The 24,770-nt window shown below is 39.5% G+C and overlaps 1 protein-coding gene across 1 annotated transcript in view; it reads left to right on the top strand.

Moving 5' to 3' along the window:
* LOC131162427 (uncharacterized) overlaps positions 1-17,135 on the top strand; it is a 48,642-nt gene extending 31,507 nt beyond the window's left edge. The window contains exon 9 of the mRNA XM_058118882.1: positions 16,423-17,135. Within this exon, the coding sequence (XP_057974865.1) occupies positions 16,423-16,731 (309 nt within the window). The 3' untranslated portion in view covers positions 16,732-17,135. The remainder of the gene's footprint in view (positions 1-16,422) is intronic.
* The last annotated feature ends 7,635 nt before the right edge of the window (positions 17,136-24,770 follow it).

Here is a 24,770-nt window from a genome sequence, read left to right as displayed (position 1 = left end):
CCTGGTAACTGTTGTTATACCCGAACTCGACAAGCGGTAGATACCGTATCCAGTTGTCACCAAAATCCAATACACAAGCCCGCAACATATCATCTAGTGTTTGTATAGTCCTCTTAGACTGCCCATTCGTCTGCGGGTAGAAAGACGTACTGAATGTGAGCTGCGATCCTAAGGCATCCTGTAAACTCTTATAGAAACGAGATGTAAAACATGGATCTCGATCCGAAATGATAGAAACAGGAATACCGTGGAGTCGTATTATCTCCTGCACATATAACTCTGCCAGCCTATTTAGAGAATAGCTGACTTTGATTAGGATGAAATGTGCAGTCTACGTCAACCAATCAACTACAACCCATATAGCATTCTGCCCATGCACTACCGCAAGTAATCTCGTCACAAAATCCATCGAGATATGCTCCCACTTCCACTTGGGGATGTCAAGTGGCTGAGGTGGTCCTGCTGGCCTCTGGTGCTCTGCCTTGACCTGCTAACATGTCAGACACTACTCTACAAAACGGGTGATCTCTCTTTTCATGTTCGACCACCAGAAAGATTCCCTAAGGTTTTGGTACATTTTCGTACCTTCAGGATGTACGGTGTAGAGCGAACGGTGTGCCTCCTCTAGAATGATCCGTTTAATTTCGGCGTCATTTGGTACACATACCCGGTTATGAAATTTCAAAATCCCATCACCGGAGAAACTGAAATCCGGCTTTAACCCACTCTGGACTCCTTCCATAACCTCAACAAGTTTTGATCCTCCTTTTGCGCTGCTCGGATCCTCTCCTGTAAGGTCAGCTGTACCACCAAGCTAGCAAGAACAGCCTGATGATTTCCTTCCACTACCTCCAAGCCCAACCTTTCCAGGTCCATACAGATATGTTGCTAAACTCCCACTACTGAGACTGACGCATCAAATGACTTCCGACTCAGAGCATCAACTATCACATTTGCTTTCTGGGGTGATAGCTAATAGTACAGTCATAGTATTTTATCAACTCAAGCCACCTATGCTGTCTCATGTTCAGCTTTTTTTGGGTGAAAATGTACTTAAGACTTTTATGATCAGTAAAAATATCGCACCTTTCACCATACAGGCAGTGCCTCCAGATTTTCAATGCAAACACTACAGCTGCCAACTCCATATCATGCGTTGGGTAATTCTTTTCGTACTATTTGAGTTGACGAGAAGCGTAAGTAACTACTCTGTCCTGCTGCATTAGAACACAACCAAGACCCTTCTTAGAGGCATCACTGTAGATAACAAATCCGCCTTCCCCAGATGGAAAGGTCAGAACTGGAGCAGTAACCAGTCGCCGTTTCAGTTCCTGGAAACTCAGCTTGCACTTATCAGTCCGATCATACCTCACGTTCTTCCTCGTGAGTCGTGTCAAAGGACCTGCTAAATTGGAGAACCCTTCAACGAACCATCGGTAGTATCCTGCAAGACCCAGAAAACTTCTGATCTCTTGAACATTCTTTGGTCTCGCCCATTCCCACTACCATCTCTATCTTAATTGGATCCACTGATTCACCTTCTTTGGACACTACATGCCCTAGAAATGCAATCTGTTCTAGACAGAACTCAAACTTCTTCAATTTAGCAAATAACTTCTTATTCCTAAGCATTTGCATTACTAGTCTCAGATGAACTTCATGTTCTGCAGCACTCCTAGAATACACCATGATATCATCTATAAATACCACGACGAACCGGTCTAAGTATTCGTGAAAGACCCTGTTCATCAGATTCATAAATGCTGCAGGTGCATTAGTCAAAGCAAAAGGCATAACCATAAATTCGTAATGGCCATATCGGGTTCGAAATGCTGTTTTCGGAACGTCCTCCGCTTTCACCTTCATCTGGTGATACTTAGATCGTAAGTCGATTTTAGAGGAGATCTACGTGCCTTGTAGCTGGTCAAACAAATCATCAGTCCTGGGTAGCGGGTACTTGTTCTTTACCGTCACCTTGTTAAGTTCTCTGTAGTCGATGCACATTCTCGTCGACCCATCCTTCTTCTTCACAAATAACACCGGTGCTCCCTAGGGTGAAACACTCGGTTGAATATACCCCTTGTCCAGTAGCTCCTGAAGCTGTTCTTTCAAATTTCTCAGTTTAGCTAGAGCCATACGATATGGAGCTTTCGATATTGGCATCGTACCTGGAGCTAACTCTATCACGAATTACACTCCACAGTCCGGAAGTAATCCTAGCAAGTCCTCTGGAAACACGTCAGGGAACTCGCACACTACAAGTATCGTCTCCAGTTTACACTCCTCTTCTGGCGCGTCGTTCACAAATGGCAAGTTCCCTTGGCATCCTTCCAGGAGTAATCTCCTAGCCTGTATAGCTGAAAGGATCAGTGGTGCAGAATGCACACTCGACCTTAGGAACTTGAACTCCTGCTCCCCTGGCGGTCTAAACATCACCTCCCTCATTTGGCAATCGATACTGGCATAACTGGCAGATAACCAGTCCATCCCTAGGATGATATCGAAGGCATACATGTCAAACACAATAAAGCACACTGGTTGTACCCTCTCCTGAATTGTTACTGGAAAATCACGAACTACTTTGCTACATACAACTATAGACCCAGATGGCGTAGCCACTACGAGTTAATAGTCTAACGATTGCACCTCTAATCCACACAGTTTAACGAATCCTAGGGAAATAAAGGAATGCATTGCTCTAGAATCAAATAGTATAACAACTTTATGAGAAAGCATGTAAATGATACTTGTGACTACATCACCAACATTCTTTGCATCGCCTGGGGTCAAGGAATACACCCTAGCCTCGGCTGTACCCCCCTGTTGACCACCACGTTGCGCCTATGTGTCTCCTCTGTATGACTATTGTGGGGCTCCGTTGTTTCCTTGCATGTGACAATCTCTTGCCCGATGTCCCTGCCTACCACATTGCATACAAGCCTCTGTAATCTTCCAAAGCTGCCCAGAGTGCCTTTTACCACACGTGGGGCAACCACGATAGGATGTGGTGCTCTGAGATGTACCACTACTGTTCTTCTTGTAGTTACCCTGTCTTGCCCCAGAAGAAGAACTATGAGGCGCTGGCCTTTTCTTCGGGACCTGGACCTCCACGTTCTCTAGCAGACTCTTCTCTGCTATAGTGGCTTTGTCTACCAGTGTAGCAAAGACCTGCAGCTGCAAGATCGCTGTCTTTCTCTGGATCTTCTTCTTCAGACTCTTCTAAAACTTCCAAGCCTTCATCGCCTCATCCGGTATCATCAATGGAGCAAATTGGGATAGCTCCTAGAATCTGGCAGCGTACTGCTACACTGTCAGCGACTCCTGTGTCAGGATCATGAATTCCTCCATCTTCGCGTTTCTAACTGTGGCCGGAAAGTACCATTCAGAAAATAATTCTCTAAAACAGGCCCATGTCATTGCTACTGGTATCGGTCGGTACTCTTTCATCTTATTTATCGACACTCACCATCTTTCTATCTCCCCTGACGACTTGAACGTTGCAAAGGTTACCTTTTGCTTCTTTGTGCAGTTCAGAACATCCAGGGTCTTCTCGATCTCTTGAATCCAATTCTCAGCTTGAATCGGATCTGCACTTCCTATGTAAACCGAAGGCTTCAGTCTAGTGAACTGATCAATGGAGCATCCCATCTCAGTTGTGGAATGGTCCTGCCCCTTATTCGTTCGCACCACCTCAGCCATAAGCTGCTCTGCGAAATCCCACAATACACTCGTAGAGTCACTGCTAGCCTCATGGCCGACACCCTCACTACTACTGCCTCCCACCTTGACAGTATTATTCCTGGATTCCACCCTGAAAAGCAATTGTGAACATCCATTAAAAGGGTAATAGCCTAAGTATCAGCTAATACTACCATACTATCGACTCAGTTCCCTCAATCCACATTCTTAATATTGACGTACTCCATAAATTTAACCTTCTCATTCTAACTCAAGTTCTGCCCTTCCACTTGGAAACAAAACCGTCAATGGATTGTCGTGATTTTCTGAACCTTTCAATTGATCCAGAAAAACACAGAAGTCTATCAATGGATTTTTGTCCCCAGGTATACAAAGCAAAACTCAAATGTTTTATCCATATCCTAAACTATGGTAAAGTCTAATCTTCATAACCTAGCAACCTAAGTAGGGACAATTAGGACCCACAAGACCTTTTAGATAAAAGGGGCTGTTCCGTAGTCAATCCTTTAGGCCAGGCTGTCAAGGTGGTTGTTCCCCTCGAACCTACAACAACAAGAAGCCTTAAGTCCCACTAGGTGGTTTGGCTACATGAATGCTTTCCCACCGATTCCCCTAGAACTTATGAAAGGAATAAAAAAAGTGGGATAAGAGTTTCAAAAATTGGCTTTTGGTGTAAATTATAGAGGGGGAAAGGTAAAAGGGTATGGAGCTGTAAGGCAGTCGAACGAAGAGTTTGAGCTGGAATGTTAGGGGTTTGAGTAGCCTTGGTAAACATCGTCAGCTTAAGGATGTTCTAGTAAAGGCTTCCCCAGACATTGTTATGATCCGAGAATCCAAATTGGAGTTGGTGGATGGTTTTCTTGTTAGGAGCATTTGGGATTCTAGATCTGAAGGATGGGTGTGGTTAACTTCTACTAGTTCCTCTGAGGGTATTGTGATTATTTGGGATACTAGATTTGCTAGTAAATTGGATGCTCTCATTGGTTCTTTTTTTGCTTTTGTTCACTTAGATGTCATAGGTAAGGGCTAGTGATGGTTTTCCTTAGGTCATGGTCCTAATGATCCTCGATTGAGAGGCACTTTGAGAGATGAATTAACTACGGTTCATGGTTTGTGTTCTCCTTGTTGGTGTTTGGGGGGCGATTTTAATGTCATATTCACTAATGAAAAATTGAGAGGTTCCATAATTGCCTCAAGTATGAGGGGCTTTGATTTGTTTACTAAGGAATGTGATTTGAGGGATATTTCTCTTTAAGATGCTCATTTTGCTTGGTTTGTTGATGGTTGTTGATACGAATGTGCAGTAGAAACACAAAACTCGAATCAATCCGGAACAAGTAATGCAAACACAATAATGAATATACAGAACAAGCAATCAACCACAAAAAGAATAAAATCAAGCAATAAGAACACATGACACAAGAAATTACGTGGTTCGGCAATTTGCCTACGTCCACGGGAGCAAGCAGTTGATTTTCACTATCTCATCAAATATGGATTATAAATATAGTTTATATACTAACCCTATGCGTACAAAAGTTCTAAAACACTCCTGTAGTAGTCCTCGGAGAAAAATCCTCTGAAATCTCCCAATCTACTGATGTCCCGATTCATAATCCGTAACTTGTGCTGAACAAACCCGTCGACAGTTTCAGGCAAACCGTTGATGGTTTTCCTCCTACAGCCTCCTTCCTTGTTCTTTGCATCATTATGCTTCCCCGGCGTATTCGTTCCACTCAAATATGAGCCACATCTCCAACAATCTCCACCTTGGTGAGTATTCACCACTTAGGAGATATATGAAAGCATAACCCGCTGCTCCACCCAGGCCAATAGATTGGGACCGCCTCCCATCTAGCACCTGGAGATGTAAATCAAGTCCAAGCAATGCTTGAACTCGTCCGTGGTAACAAGAACTCCACCTAGCTAAACACTCAACTCCTTAAACGATCCTTTAAACTACAATGCTACTTTGGCAGTTTCAGCTACTACCAAGTACACCGACTCAGTTGTTGAAAGTGCAACTTGAGACTGTACCCTGAACTTCTAACAAATAGGCCCTCCCACAACATACCCTCTTGTAAACCTCTTGTCATCCTAGTCCCCTGCATAGTCTGCATCCATGAATCTCACAATCGACGGATCGCTCTGTTGCCCACCAAAGCACCCCACTGCATTGGCATAGGAGATCTTTGACGTGTCTCGAACATCACCATTCGTCCTTGGGTACCGAGCGGTAGACAAATTAAATTGATTCGCCAATGGGGCATTGGTGACTGGTTTAACCATGTTAAACCTCTCCAACACCTTCTTCACAAAACCACCCTAAGATAACCAAAATCTCCCCGCAATTTTTGTCCACAAAGTCACCCTAAGATAACTCCAATCTCCCTGCGACTTTATCATTGCGAATCTCCAACCCAAGAATCTTCTTGGCTATACCCAAAACCTTCATGTCAAATTCCTTTATCAACAGAGTTTCTAATTGCTTAACCTCAGTCAAAATTTTCCCAGCAATTGACATGTCTTTCACATAAAACAACAAAATAATTACCCATGTGCATTCTATCACCCTCTCCCCCTCTAGAAGCTCCACCAACTCCCACATCTGATTCTTATGCAGTAACTCCATCTCCTCCACCATAGCACTCAGCCATCTATTTTTCCCTTTACTGTGCACCGCATTTTGAAAAATAGTAGAAACCTTGTTGGTGGTAGTGAATGCACAAGACATCAAATCATCAAATTTATACCTGGGCGGTGGCCTGATAGTGCACCTAGGCCCCTTATGATCTTGCTGGTCTCCTGGGCTAAAACTCCCTGCAATATGAGCGATGTCATCTCTGCCTGAGTCTGTAACTCCACCTACATCACAATCTCCTTTCTGCTGTAGTTTATATTGTGATATTGCAGGTCTCCTGAGCTAGAACCCCTTGCACTTCTGCCCCGAGTCTCCAACTGCACCTGCACAACATGCTCGTTGCTACTGCAGCTTTTTGGCATCCATTTATCTTCATCTACCCGAGTACGCTGCACCATGACTTTCTTACCAAAAACCATGTCTCCATTGATGACCACCTTGTTTGCCTTTGGATCTCACAGATTGAACCCCCCTTTTTGATATTCCAAAAAGGTGTACCGTCTAGACATTTCACCAAGCTTAGTTCTCACCTCACTAGAAACGTGCATGGCAAGACCTCCAAACTCTCTCAAACCAGAGAAGTCTACTGCATAACATGTCCAAGCTTCTCCTACAACACTCCTATATAGTGATAACCTTTGGCAATCGGTTAATCAAGAAACACGCCATACTCGCTAACTTTACCAAGAAGTTCCTTGCAAGTTCTACATACAACCTAAGATACTGCTCGCAAAACTCCTTGAACACCAGTGTACTAAGTTCCAATGTTTGACCTGAGGAACTTTCTCCCAATCTAGTTTTCCACCTCAGCCACAAGTTAAACCTGGCAAACATCTCCCACTTGTGTCGCATGAAGTACCCCCAGACCTTTCGTGATAAACACACGAAATACCTATGTCCAACTCGTGATGCTTCCTCACCGGTCCCCAAAAACATTCAAAACAATGTAGTTGAGAATACCCTCTGTTTTGTGTGTGATTGTTTTACATAAAACAGTGTTTCCTGACTCAAAACTTGCAGCTGCAACTCCACCTACAACTGTGTTACCTAGTAGTGCATAGATATTCCTTGCTAACCTCTGTTCCTTTATCACCATCAAGACACCTTTACGCACCTTCGTTATCCCACTTCTAGACTTGTAATTATACACATTACAATGTAAAGTGCCCAACGAACTCACATTCTTCCGTAGATCAGGTGCATACCTTATGCATAACATCCTTACCACAGTATCATACATCTTGATTCTGATATCTCCCATTCCAAAAACTTTGCAGGTCGCATAGTTTCCCATCAAAATGGGACCAGAACTCACCAATTTGTAAGTGGTGAACTATGATTTGTTGGGCGTCATGTGAAAAGAACATCCTGAGTCTAGGATCCAAGAATTTGTGAGGCGTTTTGAACCCAATGAAATAGAAATCATATCATAATCATTGCTCCCCGAGTCTCCTTTCACTACATTTGCGGATTTTGACGAACCCTCTTGAGTTTCTGCATTCCCCTTCTTCCACTCTGGACACTTCGATTTTATGTGCCCAATTTTTCGGCACTTAAAACACCGAACGTCCTTCCTCCTAGGCCGCGACTGAGTTTTATTATTTCTTGATCCGCTCCAAGACTTGCCTCTCCCACGATCCTGATTATCCTTCGCCATGAGCCCTTCACCTTGTGAACTCTCATCATTGGTCTTCTTCCTCAGATGGAACCCCAACAATGCACTTGTGATGTCCTCCAACTCCAGGGTTTCTTTCTCCCATGTCAGAGTCGTAAGATTCTCGTACGTAGGAGACATTGGTAGGGAATTTAGCAGCATCAACGCCTTGTCTTCGTCCTCAAACTTCGCATCAATTCGCTTCAGATCGCTGATGATCTGATTGAATACGTTGATGTATTGATTCAGGTCCGAACCCTCTACCATTTTAAGCCCGTAAAGGCTTTGCTTAAGTTACAACTTGTTCGATATAGACTTTGACAGATACCGGCTCTCCAGTTTCAGCCAAACTGCTACCAGCGATTCCTCATCCATGACATGATACCTCACGTCATCAGCTAGACAAAGCCTGATAGTAGATACAGCCTTCGCTTCCAATTCCTTCCAACTCGTGTCGTCCATGCCTTCTAGCTTCTTTCTGTATAGTGCCTTCCCAATACCTTGCTGCACCAACATATCCTTAACTCTCCTCTGCCAAAGTCTGAAATTCCCCATTCCATCGAACTTACCAATCTCGAACTTTGTAGAAGAAATCCCAGTCATTGCAACCAATAGCTTTGATACCAATTGTTGATATGAATGCGCAGCGGAAACACACAAATTCAAATCAATCTGGAACAAGTAATGCAAGCACTCAATGATGAATATACGGAACAAGCAATCAACCACAAAGAGAATTAAATCAAACAATAAGAACACACGACACAAGAAATTACGTGGTTCGGCAATTTGCCTACATCCACGGGAGCTAGCGGCTGATTTTCACTATCTCATCAAACGAGGATTACAAAAATAGTTTATATACTAACCCTATGCGTATAGAAGACTTAGACTACATCTAAAACACTTCTGTAGCAATCTATGAAGGAAAATCCTCCGAAATCTCCCCATTCAAAATCCGTAACCTACGCCGAACAAAACCGTCGACGATTTCAGGCAAACTGTCGATGGAAAGATACCGAGAGCTGAATTCTGCAGACGATTGAAACCGTCGACGGTTTTCCTCCTATAACCTCCTTCCTTGTTCTTTGCATTGCTATGCTTCCTCGGCATATGCTTCCATTCAAATATGAGCCACATATCCAACAATGGCATTAAATATGCAGCTACTAGGATTGATAGGTTCCTGTTTACCACTAAATGGTAAGATGCATTTCCTGCCCTTGCTTAGGAAGTTCTTCCTAGAGTTGTTTAGACCATGTCCATTGATTCTTGTATCTAATCCTGTTAAGTGGGCCCCTACTTCATTTAGATTTGAAAACATGTGGCTTTCTCATCCAGATTTTCAAAGTTCGGCTAGGAGATGGTGGGGGGAATACACTGTAGAAGGGTGGGAAGGTTTTTGCTTTATGAAAGAATTAAAGTATTCAAAAGAAAGATTGAAAATATGCAATGTTGAGACTTTTGGAGATGTTAGATCCAGAAAAAAAGGTATTCTTGTGGAATTGCGGTCAATTGATAGACTGATGGAGGAGGGACACATTTATGAGGATATTGCTGGAAGATGTATCCAATTGTCTAATGAATTTGAATAAGTTGTTTTAAGGGAAGAGATAAGCTGGGGGGCAGAAATCTTGGGCTAGGAGCAGGGACTGTAATTCTAGTTCTTTCATAAGATGGCAAATGGTAGGATAAGGAAAAACTTTATTAAAGAGTTTGAGGACAATAAGAGGAGTGGTTATTAGAGATCCCGACTGTATTGTGGGTTGTATTACTGATTTATATAAGAATCTCTTTTTAGAGGAGGATGAGGGGAGAATATGGTCGAGGGGCTGGATTGGTGTCCTATATCAGCTGATAAAGCATCATGGCTAGAGAGACCCTTTGATGAAGAGGAGATCAAGTGCTCAGTTTGAGATAGATAGAGAGAAGGATTTTGCGCCAGATGATTTTATTATGCATTTCTTTCAGGATTGTTGGGATATTTTAAAAGAGGGGGGGCGGGGGGGGGGGGGGGGTGGACCTTCTCAAAGTGTTTCTTGAATTCTTTGACCATGGAGTGGTAGGAAGGAGTATTAATTCTACTTTTATTACCCTGGTGCCTAAAATAGATTGTGCAGTTAAGGTCATGGACTTTAGACAATTAGCTTAGTCACGAGTGTTTGTGAGATTTTATCTGAAGTGTTATCTCGGAGATTGGCTACAGTTATGGAGGATGCTATATCTCTTGGCCAGAGTGCTTTTATAGGTGACAGACAGATCCTAGATGTTGCCTTGGTAGCATATGAGCTGGTTGCTACCCAATGGAATAAGAGAGGTCTAATGCTGAAATTAGATTTTGAGAAAGCTTGTGATAGAGTGAACTAGATTTTTTTTTTTTTTTGGATGAGGTGATGGTTAGAAAAGGTTTCAGTCTGAGGTGGGGGAAATGGATTAGAGAGTGTGTGGTCTTCTCTGTTTTAGTAAATGGTGAGGCTAGGTCTTGGTTTCATGTGTCAGGGGTCTAATACATGGGGGTCCTCTTTCCCCTTTTCTCTTTACTATTGCAGTTGATGCATCGAGTAGAATGATTTGGTGGAGTGGATCAAAGTAGGGTACGAGGATTGTATCATTTCGCATCTTCAAGTCGCAGATGATAACTTTTTCTTTCTCACAGGCATTATGGGTGCTTCCTCACAGATAATACAGGTGTTTGAGAAAGCTTCCAGGTTGAAGATTAATTTTTCTAAGAGTGGTTTAGTGGGCCTTGGCAATGATGTGGACTCTTTTGTTAGGCTTGCAGGTTGTGCTGTTTTGACTTGGCCAATTAATTATTTAGGTGTTCCTTTAGGAGGCAATCCTAATGCTGACTCTTTCTGGGATCCTGTTTTCGAGAGAGTGGCTAAGAGACTGGATGGGTGGAAAGGAGCTTTCTTCACCTTAGGGGGTTGTATCACTCTTATCCATGCATTTCTATCCTCCATTCCTTTTTATTATCTTTCTCTTTTTAGAATTGTTGCGAGAGTGGCACGAAGGCTTGAGAAATTAATGAGAGACTTCTTGTGGTTGAGTGAGGGGGGAGAGAGTAATAAATATTTACCTTGTAGGTTGAGAGATTGTGTGTAGATCCAAAATGAAGGGAGGTTTGGGTCTTGGTAATTTGGTGTCTTTTGCATAAGGTAATTCGCAATAAATTTGGCTTACTACAAAATGGGTGGGATGCTAAAGTTGGGGTTTATATTACTCGTGTGAGTCCTTGGAAATTCATGTCTTAGATATATAATTATTTATTTCCAAAAGTCCAGTATTTGGTAGGTAATGGAGAGCGTATTTATTTTTGGGAAGATCTTTGGGTTAAGGAAATGTCTTTGGCTATTGCTTTCCCTCGTCTTTATCAAGTCCCTTTCTTCATGATACTCTCCTATTCCTGATTTTCTTGATTTATGAGGGGGATAGTCCCTCTTGGAATTTCCATTTCAGGAGAAATCTGAATGATAAAGAGATTAATGAGTTGGCTCTTTTAACTAGTTTCCTTGATTCTTTTCATGCTCAGGGGAGAGATAAAAGGGTTTGGAGTTTTAGATTCTTCTGGGGAGTTCTCTTGTTGACTAGTGACCTAATGCAGATTCTTTTGGTTTGTATTCTTTGATTTGGAAAGCTAAAGCTCTCTAAAAAATAAAAGCTTTTATTTGAACTGTGGTTCTTGAAAGAATTACTATTAATGATTTGCTTCAGAAAAGAAGGCCAAACAAGGCCTTGTCTCTGGATTGTGTCCTTTGCTTGAGGAGTGGTGAGATTTGTTCACATCTATTTCTTCATTGCCCTTTTACTTGGGTTTTCTGGAATAAACATTTTGGTATTTTTGGTGAATATTAGGTTTGTCCCCTCCAGTTTAAAGGCTTTTTATACAATGACATTTCGGGGTTTTGGTAGATGGAAGGATAGGAAAGCCTTGTGGCAATGCACTGTTATGGCTGTTATTTGGTTTCTCTGGTTGGAGAGGAAATACTAGAATTTTCAAAGGTGTGGCTACTGCTAATAATTTGCTTTGCAGCAGTAGTATATGTTGCTTCGCTATGGGTGTCGGCTAACATATTTTTTCGTCATGTTTCTTTGGAAGACCTGTAGGCTCTGCTTCATTGAGTTGGCTTTTAGTTTATGATGATTTTTTGTTGTAATTTATTGTTATTGATGTAAAGGGATGATTTTTATCCTCCCTGTTCTATTTTCCATTTTTCCTTTTTTTTTTTTTTTTTTTCCTGATGTACATTCTTTTCTCTTCTAATAAATTCTTCATCTAGCCAAAAAAAAAAAAAAGTATGTTATTTTGGTTGTTAATACAATTTTCTCTTACTCCAAAAAAAAACAAAAAAAAAAATCCTCCCCTCAAGCTGTGATTGTATAAACATCACCTGACTCCATGTTGTTACACCAATGAGATAATGTGGGTATAAATAAATCTTCCTGAAATCATCGCCTTAGTGTTCCATAAATTTCGCAAGTGGAGTCCTCACAACCTTTGTCAACATAGCATCCCCAAAATGGCAAACAACTTCAATCTTCTTTGCTCACTCATGAATCACTGGGTTGCCATACATATAAATGGCAACTTGGTTTTTACAAAACGTATTTATGGGTTTCATTTCTTGAATCCCATTTCTGATGTGAGAAACTTCAACTGCACAAACTAATTTTATAGGCCATAGGTAGGTATGCTGCTTGAGCATTGGATCTCACTAGAATAAATTGTTTCTTGCTACGTTAGTAACAAGGTTATTACGTATAAATGTACATAGACATTCCATCTTCAACACACCAACCCAATTTTTTACAGGAGTATTCCTTGATCTCACTGCTTTTTATCACATTTAAATATCAAACTTTTGTGAGCTCTTGAGATACCCGTAGAATCCTACAAACACCATCTTGGGAGTTTCCATAAACTCACCACCCTGTAGCAAATGATATGTTAGGTCTAGTGACAATCAAGTAGATTAATTTGCCAACACCAACTACCTATATTGGTATTTGTCTTCAAGTCCACATCCTTAAACAACTCAACGTTTGAAGTGTGGAGTGGTTTAGCATCAAACACACCTGCTCACTCTGCAAGTCCAAGGTATATTTTTGCTGAGATAGGTTCATCCCTTCCTCACACTGAAATCTCAATGCCAAGAAAGTAATGCAGAGTACCCCAGTCCTTTATATGGAATCTTGCTTGAATCCCCTCCTGACTTGTGCAAATCCTGCTTTGGTCATTGCCAATGATGATGATATCAGCATAAACTACTACAAGTGCCACTCCATCCTCCTTTCTGTGGACAAAGACTCAATAATCAGATTAGTGCTGGATATAACCAAATGCAGATAATACCACACTAAATTTGTTAAACCAAGCTCTAGGAGACTGAGGGGTATGTACACACAATGATAAATAATTCCTTTTGCCCAATAAAAAAGACTGAAGCTTATTTTTAACAAATTCAAGTGCATCATCATATTAGAAAATTTGTGTCAGTTGGTTGGAGGATCACCTACATCATTTATGCCGCCTGTTTGGCATAATTATTTTAGAGTAGATTTAGGATACTATGCTTGTACTAGATTTTTTCCTTTGTGTGTGTGTGTGTAATTTCTCATTATTTTTGGGGTTTTTATGCAATTATGTGTTGTTATAGGTATAAATACTTGGTTTGTGAGACAGTTATCATTTTGAATTCAGAATTCTAGACTAATCAAACACTTCGGACTACCTGTCCTTACTTGGATGTGCACTCCACTTGGCTAGAAAGCCAATTACTCCGTGCTAACGATCACCTCAGGGCAACCTGCCCTAAGCTTGTGTGAACCACCCACAAAAGGTTACAAGAGTTAGTAGAAATGAAATAATGAAGTACTCAGTATCTTTTCTTATTCACCCAACAATTGATCTTTTAAAGATGTGGTGAACTAGGATAAAGTTGAGAACTTCCGGCCTATGTGAGAAAGAAATATTAGTGGTACAAATGTACAATATATCACAATAAAGTATGCGTGAGGCTTTGAATCAACAAGCTTCAAAATCTGAGAGATTCTCAGATTGCTGTTAAAGAAATTATCACTCTGTAGTTCTTCAGAATAATTCTTTCATGATAGAAAAAATTTTCTCTATATTTCTCACATACATCTTCCTTGGGTGAAGCATGGTTTATATAGACAAGCAATGACTTAGCCGTTTGGGCAACCAGCTTCCAGCTTTTAATATTCTCATAACAATTTAAAAACAGCATGGAGAATGTCAACAGTCATAGCAAAAAGAACACAGATAATTTTGACCAAATTGAGTTCAAGAAAGTTTGTTTCAATTCCAAGATGGTTTTAAGAAAAAAGTCAATATTATTATAGAGCTGCCATCGAGAGCTGTTATGCATTGAGTTATGCATGGAGTTTGCAGCAAGCCTTTTAAAAGTTTTTATGTTTAAAAATGTATGCAAACAATATTCTAAGCTCTGATCTTAGATAAAAAAATATATAGAAATTGTGATTTGTTAATAATGAAATATGTATTAACATTTATGACAAAAAAAAAATCATTATTAAGAAACTTCTGATGCATAATGTTATATGTCTTCAAGTGTAGACATGCTTTCTATGTCTAATGGTGTGTCTGTTGAGTTACGTGCACAACTGCATCTAATATGCCTCTGAAAGAGAGACTGCATCTAATGGATAGATTACCAGTATGCATCTAATGATGCGTTACTAGATAGACTGCTAGAATACATATATGATGCATCTGATAATGCTTCTAATAGAGTAATATATCAGTCGTCTATTACTCAAAATTCCTTCTGATCAAATGATAGTTTTCATTTTCTGACGATTTGAAAATCATCAAAACTCTTTATTATACATGCATCCACATAATTTCTAACAGGCACAATGCCATCTATTGTGTCACCAAATTCAGTCGTGACATTCCATTGGCAGCCGCATTCCATGTTAGCTTTTGCACTGTTGTTCACAGATGTTTGTCAATGCCAAATATTCAGATTTTCCTTCTGCATCAAGAAAAACCTTGATTGACCTAGACCATGCCATGTAATTCTGACCATTTTAACATGACAAAGGTCATTTGCAGATTGTAAATATCAAACTAAGATGAATCCATCACAGTACAACAGTAAAACTCAGAACCAATCACAGTCAACATAAAAATCCAACTCCCCAAAATACAACATGAACTATGTTTGCCTACAAATCACAGAGAATTATTATGCATCAAAATCCATGTAAAAATTACACCTATGGAACCTAACCATGAAGTCGGAAGTACTGTTCATACTCAAAACATGATGAAATACCAACAAAAATGGATATAAACTTGGAACAGTCATGAAAAATCACCTGCTGCACTAAATCAAATAACGATAAAACAGAACACACTGACGCGAAGATTGTTAAATCCTGTACATCTCCTTTCCACAAAACAGCATTGTGTATTGTAAAATAGTGGGAAAAAAAGGTCTTTTACTTAACAAACAAAAGCTTCAGCTAGGAAGACCAAAACTCCTTCAAATGCAATGAAACTTTATCAGACTAGAGCTCCAAAATTTGAGCATGATAGACTTGGTGGAACCCCCGTCTGTACACTGTATGGACATTTTTGCGGACATGTGGAGAATCTATAGAGTGATGATGCAATGGCGCCAATAATCCCCTTTTGCACAGTGGTAGTGTGGGGAGAGGTGTTGGGGGAAGAGAATCTCATCATACTTACAGCAGCTTGCCAAACAAATGGTAAGATGAAAAAGAGCACACATGACTGGCATAACATCTAATGGTTGAATCAGAAAAAAATGTAGACCTCAGTTAATTTAGAAAAGAAAAAATTACTCGAAAAAAGGCAAGAATTAAGACAGATACAGCAGGTCAAACTAAAAATATTAAGAATAAAAAATATTTTATTCTTGGAGATAATTGAATTTTTTATCAAGTTATTGATTTATTAACAAGTCAATATCAAGAAATCTCGATTTGCCTCAAAATTGAGAGGTATGTATAACTTTGTAGAGGAGAATTTTGGTCCCACACTCATTCAGCATTTTAGATCTTTGCATTAGTACATACTTTAGCTACTTGAATTCCCTCTGAACTGTTGGCCTTCCTGTGAACTTCCCCCAGTGATTTTCTGCTTAATTGGATGTTGCTTGTTAATCCAAGCCTAGGTTTCTTCTAGGTAAATTTTCTTGTTTTTGGCATCACTTTCATCTGTCATCATCATTAAACACATGGTTTAGTTTCCAAGTTTTTTTAGCACCACTGAATGAAGAACTGATTGACTTGTCTCTCTAGATAAATCAAGATGATAATGTCCACTTATTTCTTTGTTCTTTCTTAAGTATGCACTGAACTACATATATATTCTCAGAGCCACGAAAAGACTAACAAGTTGCAAGTTATGTTGCAGATGCTGGAGTCAGCTCTATCTCGCCTGCTTGAAGGACACCATGTTTCTGGAGAATCAATTTCAAGCTCTTTTATAAATGAAAATCCCGGTCTCCATGCTAAATTTTGGAGTCAGTTACAGGCGTTACTGAAGAGGATGCTGACAGCAACACATTCAGCAAATACAAATAGATCATCTATTGTCCTGCAGCCAACTTCACCGTTTGGCAGATCTGGAGATGTTAGAAAAGTGAGGGAGCTTTATAAGATGTCTCTGAATTCCACAGAGTTGAGTGCATTGCATGCTATGCATACCTTGTGGGAATCTTAAACAAAATTCACTCCTGCAATTCGAGTTGATGCTTTATGATCTTCTGGCATGTTATGGAGAAGGCTGTGTAGTTGAAGATGGGATTTCAAAACGTATTGCATTCTGCACTGCTTATGTAGTTTTCTTCCACTCAAGAATCAGTATAAAATTTTTGGGGATGAAACTCATGACTCTCTGCTTGATATGTATAGCTTGATTGGGAGATTTGGGAACAATACGATGGCTTTATACCAATTACCAGGTCACTGGAAGCAGTTATTTATGGTTTACCCTAGTTAACTTTTATGATTGTTCTGGTCAGGATCTCAGTTGATGTATCTATTTAGCAATGTACTATTTTGTTACACGGCTGTAGTACCCAACTCGAAATTTAGTTAATGACAAGGTTGATTTGCTTTTTGTCAGATGGTATTTTTCATAATTTATTTGTTTACTTGTTGGGTTCCATTCATACTAAGTTTTAAAAAAAGATTCTTTTATAAATAAAATATTTTAAATTAACCCTAAAAGACCTTTATCCCTACTATTTCATTATGATATTATGAGAGTAATTCCAAGGGGAAGAAAGGACGATTACAGATTGAATCAGCACCAAATCATTTTTTTTTTTTTTTAATTCTTTTGAGATAAGGATGATTTCTTATATGTTTTATTAATTTTTTCATAAGCCTGCATGATATAGGGTAGTTTGAAAACCTAGGGTTTGTTGTTTAGATGGCTAAAATTTTTGGAAACCAAATTGATGATGATGAAAGTCTCGTCACAAATTCCAACTATTCCATCAAGTTTAATCAGAATAGGCCGTGTACTTACTGTTGTACTAAAACTTATAACTAGCTAATGGTGAGAGTATTACATAAATTCATTATATTATAGTAGTTTAAATGCTGCGTTTTGATTGTCCACACTTCGTGTCTATGATGCATGAATTACTTGTGGCAGCAACTTGGCCAATCACACCCCCCTCCCCCAGGCCAAGCAACTATCCACTCATACAAAAAATTGAACTTGTGAGTTGGCTAATCGAGTGTATACAAGTTATAGCTAATAGTAAGAGAGCTATTAAAATCCTTTGATTTTATGATTACTCAATCATTATGTTTCTGTTGACTTGATCCACATTTTAAGCTTTTGTACCATTAATGTTTATCCCACCTTGGACTAGGGTTGAGAAGACTAAGATGGTTTGAAGCTTAGGGTGAAGTTGGTCGATGGAGAACTTTAGGCCTTATTTGCTTAGTTTTTAAATACTACTTTGGTATTCAATGGTACGAGATACAAAAAATATGTAAAAAAAACATGTTTAGTTAATCATTATTACAAAACTATATTTGAAAATAATTTCAACATAAATGACAAATTAGTTGCCGACTTATATGTGTTTTTGGATATATTGAATCCCGATTCAACGAAAACAAGAGATCCCAATGCCCTCTTTTAGTTCCAAACAATTAAGGGGATATAGAAAGCCATGAAGCAGCATCGTTATTTCTCATTCTCTTTTTTGATGCAAGGTTTCTTTGCTCTATGCCCTTCATATGGCAAAGATGATAATGGATGAGAAAAGCTAACTTGTGACAACTACAACTAAGAAAAGTAAAAAAATGATCAAGGGAAACTAAGCCACTAATATGAGATTTTGAAATTTGACAAATAATGGGTGTTGTTAGTAGACATGGACTACTAGGTAACTTACAACAAGGACTTCATAGATAAGGAGCTACACTTTAAGGAAAAAGCAGCCAATAGCAAGGCTTTCTGAGTGATCAAGTGAAGATTACCCTAAACTAAATGCAGTTAAATCGAGGAGATAAAAGTTGATGAGCCTCCAAAAGTAGAAATATTAAGAGTGCAATGGAATAACGAAGCACTACAACAAAATGGATAGTGAAACTTAGTTAAATGAATAGCCAAACATATGGAAGATTGTCTCACATTAGTTTAGGAGGGTCCTTAACATTGGTGATTCACCATTAGGATTTGAACAAATAGGACAATGGAAGCTTAAAAGGAGTCATAGGCCGAGTATTTCACACATTTGTGAATTGACCATGCGTAAACCCTTCTTGTTTAACTAGTTAGCTTAGCGTTTACCACAATTCACCAATAGAACACTTTCATTGTCATTCAAACAAATATAAGCAGAAGCAACAAGCAACTTATGAAAGTAATGACACTTAAGCAGCAAACATTGAAGCAACTTAATTCATTATCAACACCTCCATTAATAATGTGTGTCAAGCGAGGGAGGCAAGTAGGCTAAACACGTTTACAATAACTAGTGAGTTTTGCAAATTTATGAATACCTACCCTCCCCTAAAGAACTTTCTATGCTATTCTCACTATGGAACTAGGAAATATCAATATATCCGAGTCATACTCCCATTTTTAGCCTAAGGAAAAATTATCTATGAAAAATAACCCTACGCTAGTATTTACATGATGGAAACCCATCGTAAATGCACGAGACAAGCGGTCAACATAATGCCTTGAACAAGCTTAGCTCGTGATGCTCCCCTACTTATGCGGTTGATGTCCTTGTATACTTTGACACTAGCTAGACTTCAACTTTATTGACGAACGGTTGCATATCTTCCACAGAAATCTAGTTGATTTTTTGTCTCCAAGACATTTCCACTTCACTAAGAACTCCTGCCTCTTCTTCCTTGAGGATGTGAACTCTTTATGTGCAAGGAGGTCTTCAACTTATCGTCTGTTGGGTTGCACTATCTTCAATTATACTCTGGTTAACTGACTTCTTCTTGGATCTTTCGTGTTAGCGTACTTGAGGCAACTCACGTGAAACACAGGATGCACTTTCATCCAAGTCGAAGGGTCGATTTTGCAAAAGGTCTTCCCAACTTTGGCTAAGATGGAGACCAGTCCTTCATATTTACAAAATAGTCTCTTATTTCATCCTCATATTGACCTAATTTGTTCAGGATTGAGCTTAACAAGCACCAAGTCACCTACGTTGAAGTATTGCGGTCTTCTCCCTTGATCTGTCCACTTCTTCATCCACTTAGAAGCTTTCTCCAAGTAGGCTCAGGCAATCTCTATATTTTGTCTCCATTATTTGGTGAAGATGTATGCTTTGGGACTCTTTCCTCTGTATGACTCATCCACTGTGTGAGGTAACAACGACTATTGGCTTGTAAAAAGTTCAAAAGGACTCTTGTTGGTTATTGAACTCTTTTGGGCATTGAAACAGAACTGAGCCACATCAAGTAGTTGCACCCAATTATTATGGTTGACATTGATGAAATGGTGCGAGTACTCTTCTAGTAGCTTGTTGAATCTCTATGTTTATTCGTCTATTTGTGGATGATAGCTCGAAGAGATGTAAAGTTGTGAACCAAGGATTCTGAAAAAAAAAATTGTCCACAAGATGTTGGTGAATCTTAAGTCTAGGTCACTGAAAATATCTTAGGATACTTCACAATATTCTTAAATAATAGTTGTGTCATCTCCTATGTCGAACAGTACTTTGGTGCGGTTATAAATGTACCGTGCTTTGAAAACCTACCTATAACCACACGTATAGGCCTTGCATCTCTCACTCTGGGCAGGTTTGTGATGAAGTCCAGTGAGATACTTTCCCACGGTATAAATGGTGCTAGTAGGGGCTTTAGCAGTCCTGCAATCTTCTTCCTCTCCACCTTGTCTTGGTGGCAAGTGAGACAAGTTTGTGTATAATCAACCATATCGTTACATACGTCCGACCAATAATACCTCAGCTTCAGTAATGCCAAAGTGCGCTGCCATCCTATATGTCTGTCCCATATGGTATCATAACACTCTCTCAGCAGTGTCTTTCTCAAATCTCCAGCTTGTGGTACAAACAGTTGGCTACCATAGGTCATCAACAATTCGTCTTCCATCTAGAACTAATGTGCTTTCCCCTCTTCTATTAGCTTCATAAGGTTTTACGCAACTAGATCTTTGGCTAAATTCTCCTTGATGTGCTTTCACATCGTTGTGGTAATGATACCCATTATCAAGTGTGTTACCATTTGTAAGGCTGCCAGCGAGGCCTTTGTAATCAGTGCATCGGAAACTTGGTGTAGGCACACTGCTTTGTGCTAAAATGAGAAATCAAATTCTGCCAAGAATTCTTGCCACAACTTTGCTTAGGTGTCAACTTTGGCTGTGTGAAGAAGTGGCTAACACCCAAGTTATCCATTCTCACCACAAACCTTGACCCAAGTAATTTATGTAGCCACATGCGGAGACAATGTATCACCGCTAGTATCTTTCTCATGAGTTGTGTACTTCCGTTTCACTTCACTAAGATTACGTCTTTTGTACACAATAGGATGTCCTTATTGTAACAAGACTCCTCCAAGGGCATAGACTAATGCATCTATTTGTACCTCGAAGGGTTTCATAATGTCCGTAAGTGCAAGTACTAGATCTCTCATCATGACATCCTTCAAGTCATCAAAGGCTCCTTAGTACTTCTTTGTCCAGTTCCACCTTTGACCCTTTTTTAGTAATTCTATCAAAGGAGCAGTTCTCCTCGAGTACTCCTCTAAGAACTTCTTGTAATAGTTGTCAAGATAAAAAAAGGAATGAAACTCCTTCACTGTAATTGGGATCTTCCATTCTCGAAAAGCTCTCACCTTCTCCATACCCATCCTGGTATAACTTTGTTCAATCACATGGCCAAGGAATTTGATGCTCCGCTGAGTGAAAGAGCACTTCTCTTTCTTCAGAAACAAATTGTTCTCCTTCAGCCTATCAAACACCTTTCACAGATGCTTTTTACATTCCCCCAAAGTGGAACTATAAACAACAATATTATTCAGGTACACCACGACAAACTTGTCAAAGTACTCATTAAGTACCTGGTTCATCAAGGTACAGAATGCCACATGCATATTCGTCAACATGAATGACATCACCAAGAATTCATATGCATTGTACTGTGTCACACAAGTTGTCTTTGGCTCATCCCCACAACAATTCTCACCTGATAGTAGCCAGACCTCAAATTGAGTTTAGTGAAGTACTTGGCATGACTCAGCTGATAAAAAAAATTAGCAATCAACAAAATAGGATACTTGTTGCACACTGTCACCTTGTTGAGTATGTGGTAGTCTACACATATCTGCATGTTTCCATCATGTTTCCCTTAAAACAACACTGGTGCTCCAAACACTGATTTGGAAGGGCGAATATATCCCACTTCCAACAATTTATCAAGTTGTTTTCTAAACGTTTCTAGATCTGGAGGTGTCATCTAATATGGCCTCTTAACAGGTGGTTTCACTCCTGGTAACAACTCAATCGCATGCTCCACACCTCATTATGGAGGCAAGTTGTGAGGTAGCTCATCTGGAACACCCCCTTATACTCATCTAACACAAGTTGGAAGTTCATAGGCACCAAATCTTGGCTTGCTTATTCCTCTACCACCATCGTGGTTAGATATGCCTACTTACCCATTATCGATCCCTTTTTGAGTGGCATGGCTGAAAAAAACTTCTCATCGTCTCCTTTCTTTGCAATGATTTGCACCATGCAAAGGTGATCTCCCATTAGACACAAAGAACCAACAAAAGGCATTGACACTGCCTTGCCTACGGTATCAACCCCTTAAGAAAACAAAACATCTTGTTCATTTCTGACATGTCCCTGATATCCAACATCAAAGTAGGAAATTGTTTGACATATTCCCTGAATGACCCATTTTGCTTGAGGTCTTTTAGCTTCCTCTCAACATTGTACTCAACATTCTTAGTAAAGAATTGGGCCTTGAGTTCTCTCTTCAAGTCTATCCAACAATCAACTACACAACGTCCATTATCAATTTCACTGTACTTAGTACGCCACCACAGTTTGGCGCCACTAACCAAGCATATAGTCATAATATCCAATTTTACCTAGTCTGAGTCCATCCTCAAAGTGCGAAAGTACTACTCTATATAAAACAAGAAGTTCTCCAACTCCTTGGCATCACGGGCACCCCAATACATCCTAGGTTCTGGTACCTTGGTATTGTTAAAACCTAGAGTTTTAGAGTTTCCCATAGCCATTATATTCATCTTTGCAGTTAGCTATATGAGCTTGCATGGTCTCCATAGTGTGGTGAAAGTCCTCTGACGTTTCCACCATAGAACTTTATTGATGCTTTTGTGGTCCCTCCAATTCATCATCTCTATGGCTATACTGTTGGTTATCGTCTCAGCCTATGCTTCCAACATGTTGATTCTCTGGGCATTGGTTGGCATGGTCATTTACTAAATTTTTTACCAATTCCACAATGAAGACAACTAAATTCATGTTGTAACTAACCAAGCTCTAATACTAGGTGTCACGGGCCGAATATTTCACACATGTGTGAAAGGACTGTGCAGTGCTTGCTAAAGCCCTTTTATTTAACTAGCCAGCCTAGCGTTTACCACAATTCACCAATAGAACACTTTCATTACCATTCAAATAAATATAAGCGGAAGTAATAAGCAACTTATGAAAGCAATGACACTTAATTAGTAAACAATGAATTGCAAAGTAACATATTTCATTATCAACACCTCCGTTAATGTGTGTCTAGTAAGGGAGGCAAGTAGGCTAAAAACATTTACAATAGCTAGTGAGTTTTGCAAGTTGATGAACACTAACCCTCAATCCCCTAAAGAGATTTCTATACTATTCCCACTCTGGCACTAGTAAACATCAATATGATCAAAGAGTCACGCTCCCATTTTTAGCTTAGGGAAAAACTATATCTAAAAAATAATCCTATGCTAGTATTTACATAATGGAAACTCATCTCAAATGCATGATACTACGGTCACAAGCAAGCATAATGTCCTGAACAAGCTTGACTCATGACAACATTAAATGATGACTTGTGAGAACAATCAACAACTATATGAAAACCTCAACATAAAAAGCATGCGAATGTACCAATACCACTAGATGTGTTGAATGACTGAGATAAGGAAGTTTCCTTTGAAGTTGATGCCTTGGTATTGTCTCCCTTACTTTTTGGGTTTGCCTCTTTTGAAATACTTTTTATTGTTTCCGCCTGATAGGCCAATCTCCCTCGGCATGGTGGAGCTCTCAACATCTAAGCAGCATATGCATAGTCAAGTCTTAAGCTTTTTGTTGACAAAGTTCAGGATTGTGCGCCTATGACTTCAATCCTTCAAGGAAACAGAACAAATTTTCTTTCTTTAATATGTCTTGGATGTCAAACATTAAGCAAAAAATTATTTCACATACTCCCTTATCAACTTAAAATCTCACTGTTTGTGCCAAGCATTGTACTAAACATTTTCAAAAAAGAATTGTGCCTTGAGCTCTTTTTTTCAAAATTGCTTTATTATCAATTACACCATTCATTCTAAACATCATCATACTTAGTGCACCACTACAGACTAGTGTCACCAGTCAAGCACATAATCCCCGTGGATACGTTTACCTCCTTCAAATTGGCCCTCATCGTGTAAGAGTATTTTCCCCTTGTCAAATAAGAAGCTCTCCGACTCCTTAGCATCATAGGCACCCCCATACACTCTGGGTTTTAGAACCTTTATTCTTCCATGCTTTTAAAGCTATAAAATTGGAATTCCTAATATCATGAACCATTAGGTTTATCATGGTAGCAAATTCACCCATCTAGTTTTATAGCACTTATACCATAGCATGGAAATCCTTTAACAATTCCTTAAGGAACCCTTATAATTTCTTGGGGATCCCTCCAATACATTAATATGCTCACCAAGTCGAGCCTTCTCCATGACCATATCATCGGCTATATTTGCCTATTGAGCACACCTCTAACACATCGATTCTCTTGGTATTAGTGCATGACATGGTTCTCTTATTGATGCTTTATACAATCCTATAGTATGAAGGCAATCAAATCAACAAGCAATTAACCAAGATTTGATACTAACTTTCATGAGTCGAACACTTCACACTTTACAAATGTTTGTACCACACTAGTTATAGGACCTTCACTATTTTCACTAAGGGATTATCTTACTCCAACAATGAAGCCTACACTATATTTAAATGATGATACCTAT

Source organism: Malania oleifera, chromosome 8 (assembly GCF_029873635.1).
Source record: "Malania oleifera isolate guangnan ecotype guangnan chromosome 8, ASM2987363v1, whole genome shotgun sequence".
Taxonomy (NCBI): domain Eukaryota; kingdom Viridiplantae; phylum Streptophyta; class Magnoliopsida; order Santalales; family Ximeniaceae; genus Malania; species Malania oleifera.
This window is presented reverse-complemented; position numbering and strand designations above follow the sequence as displayed.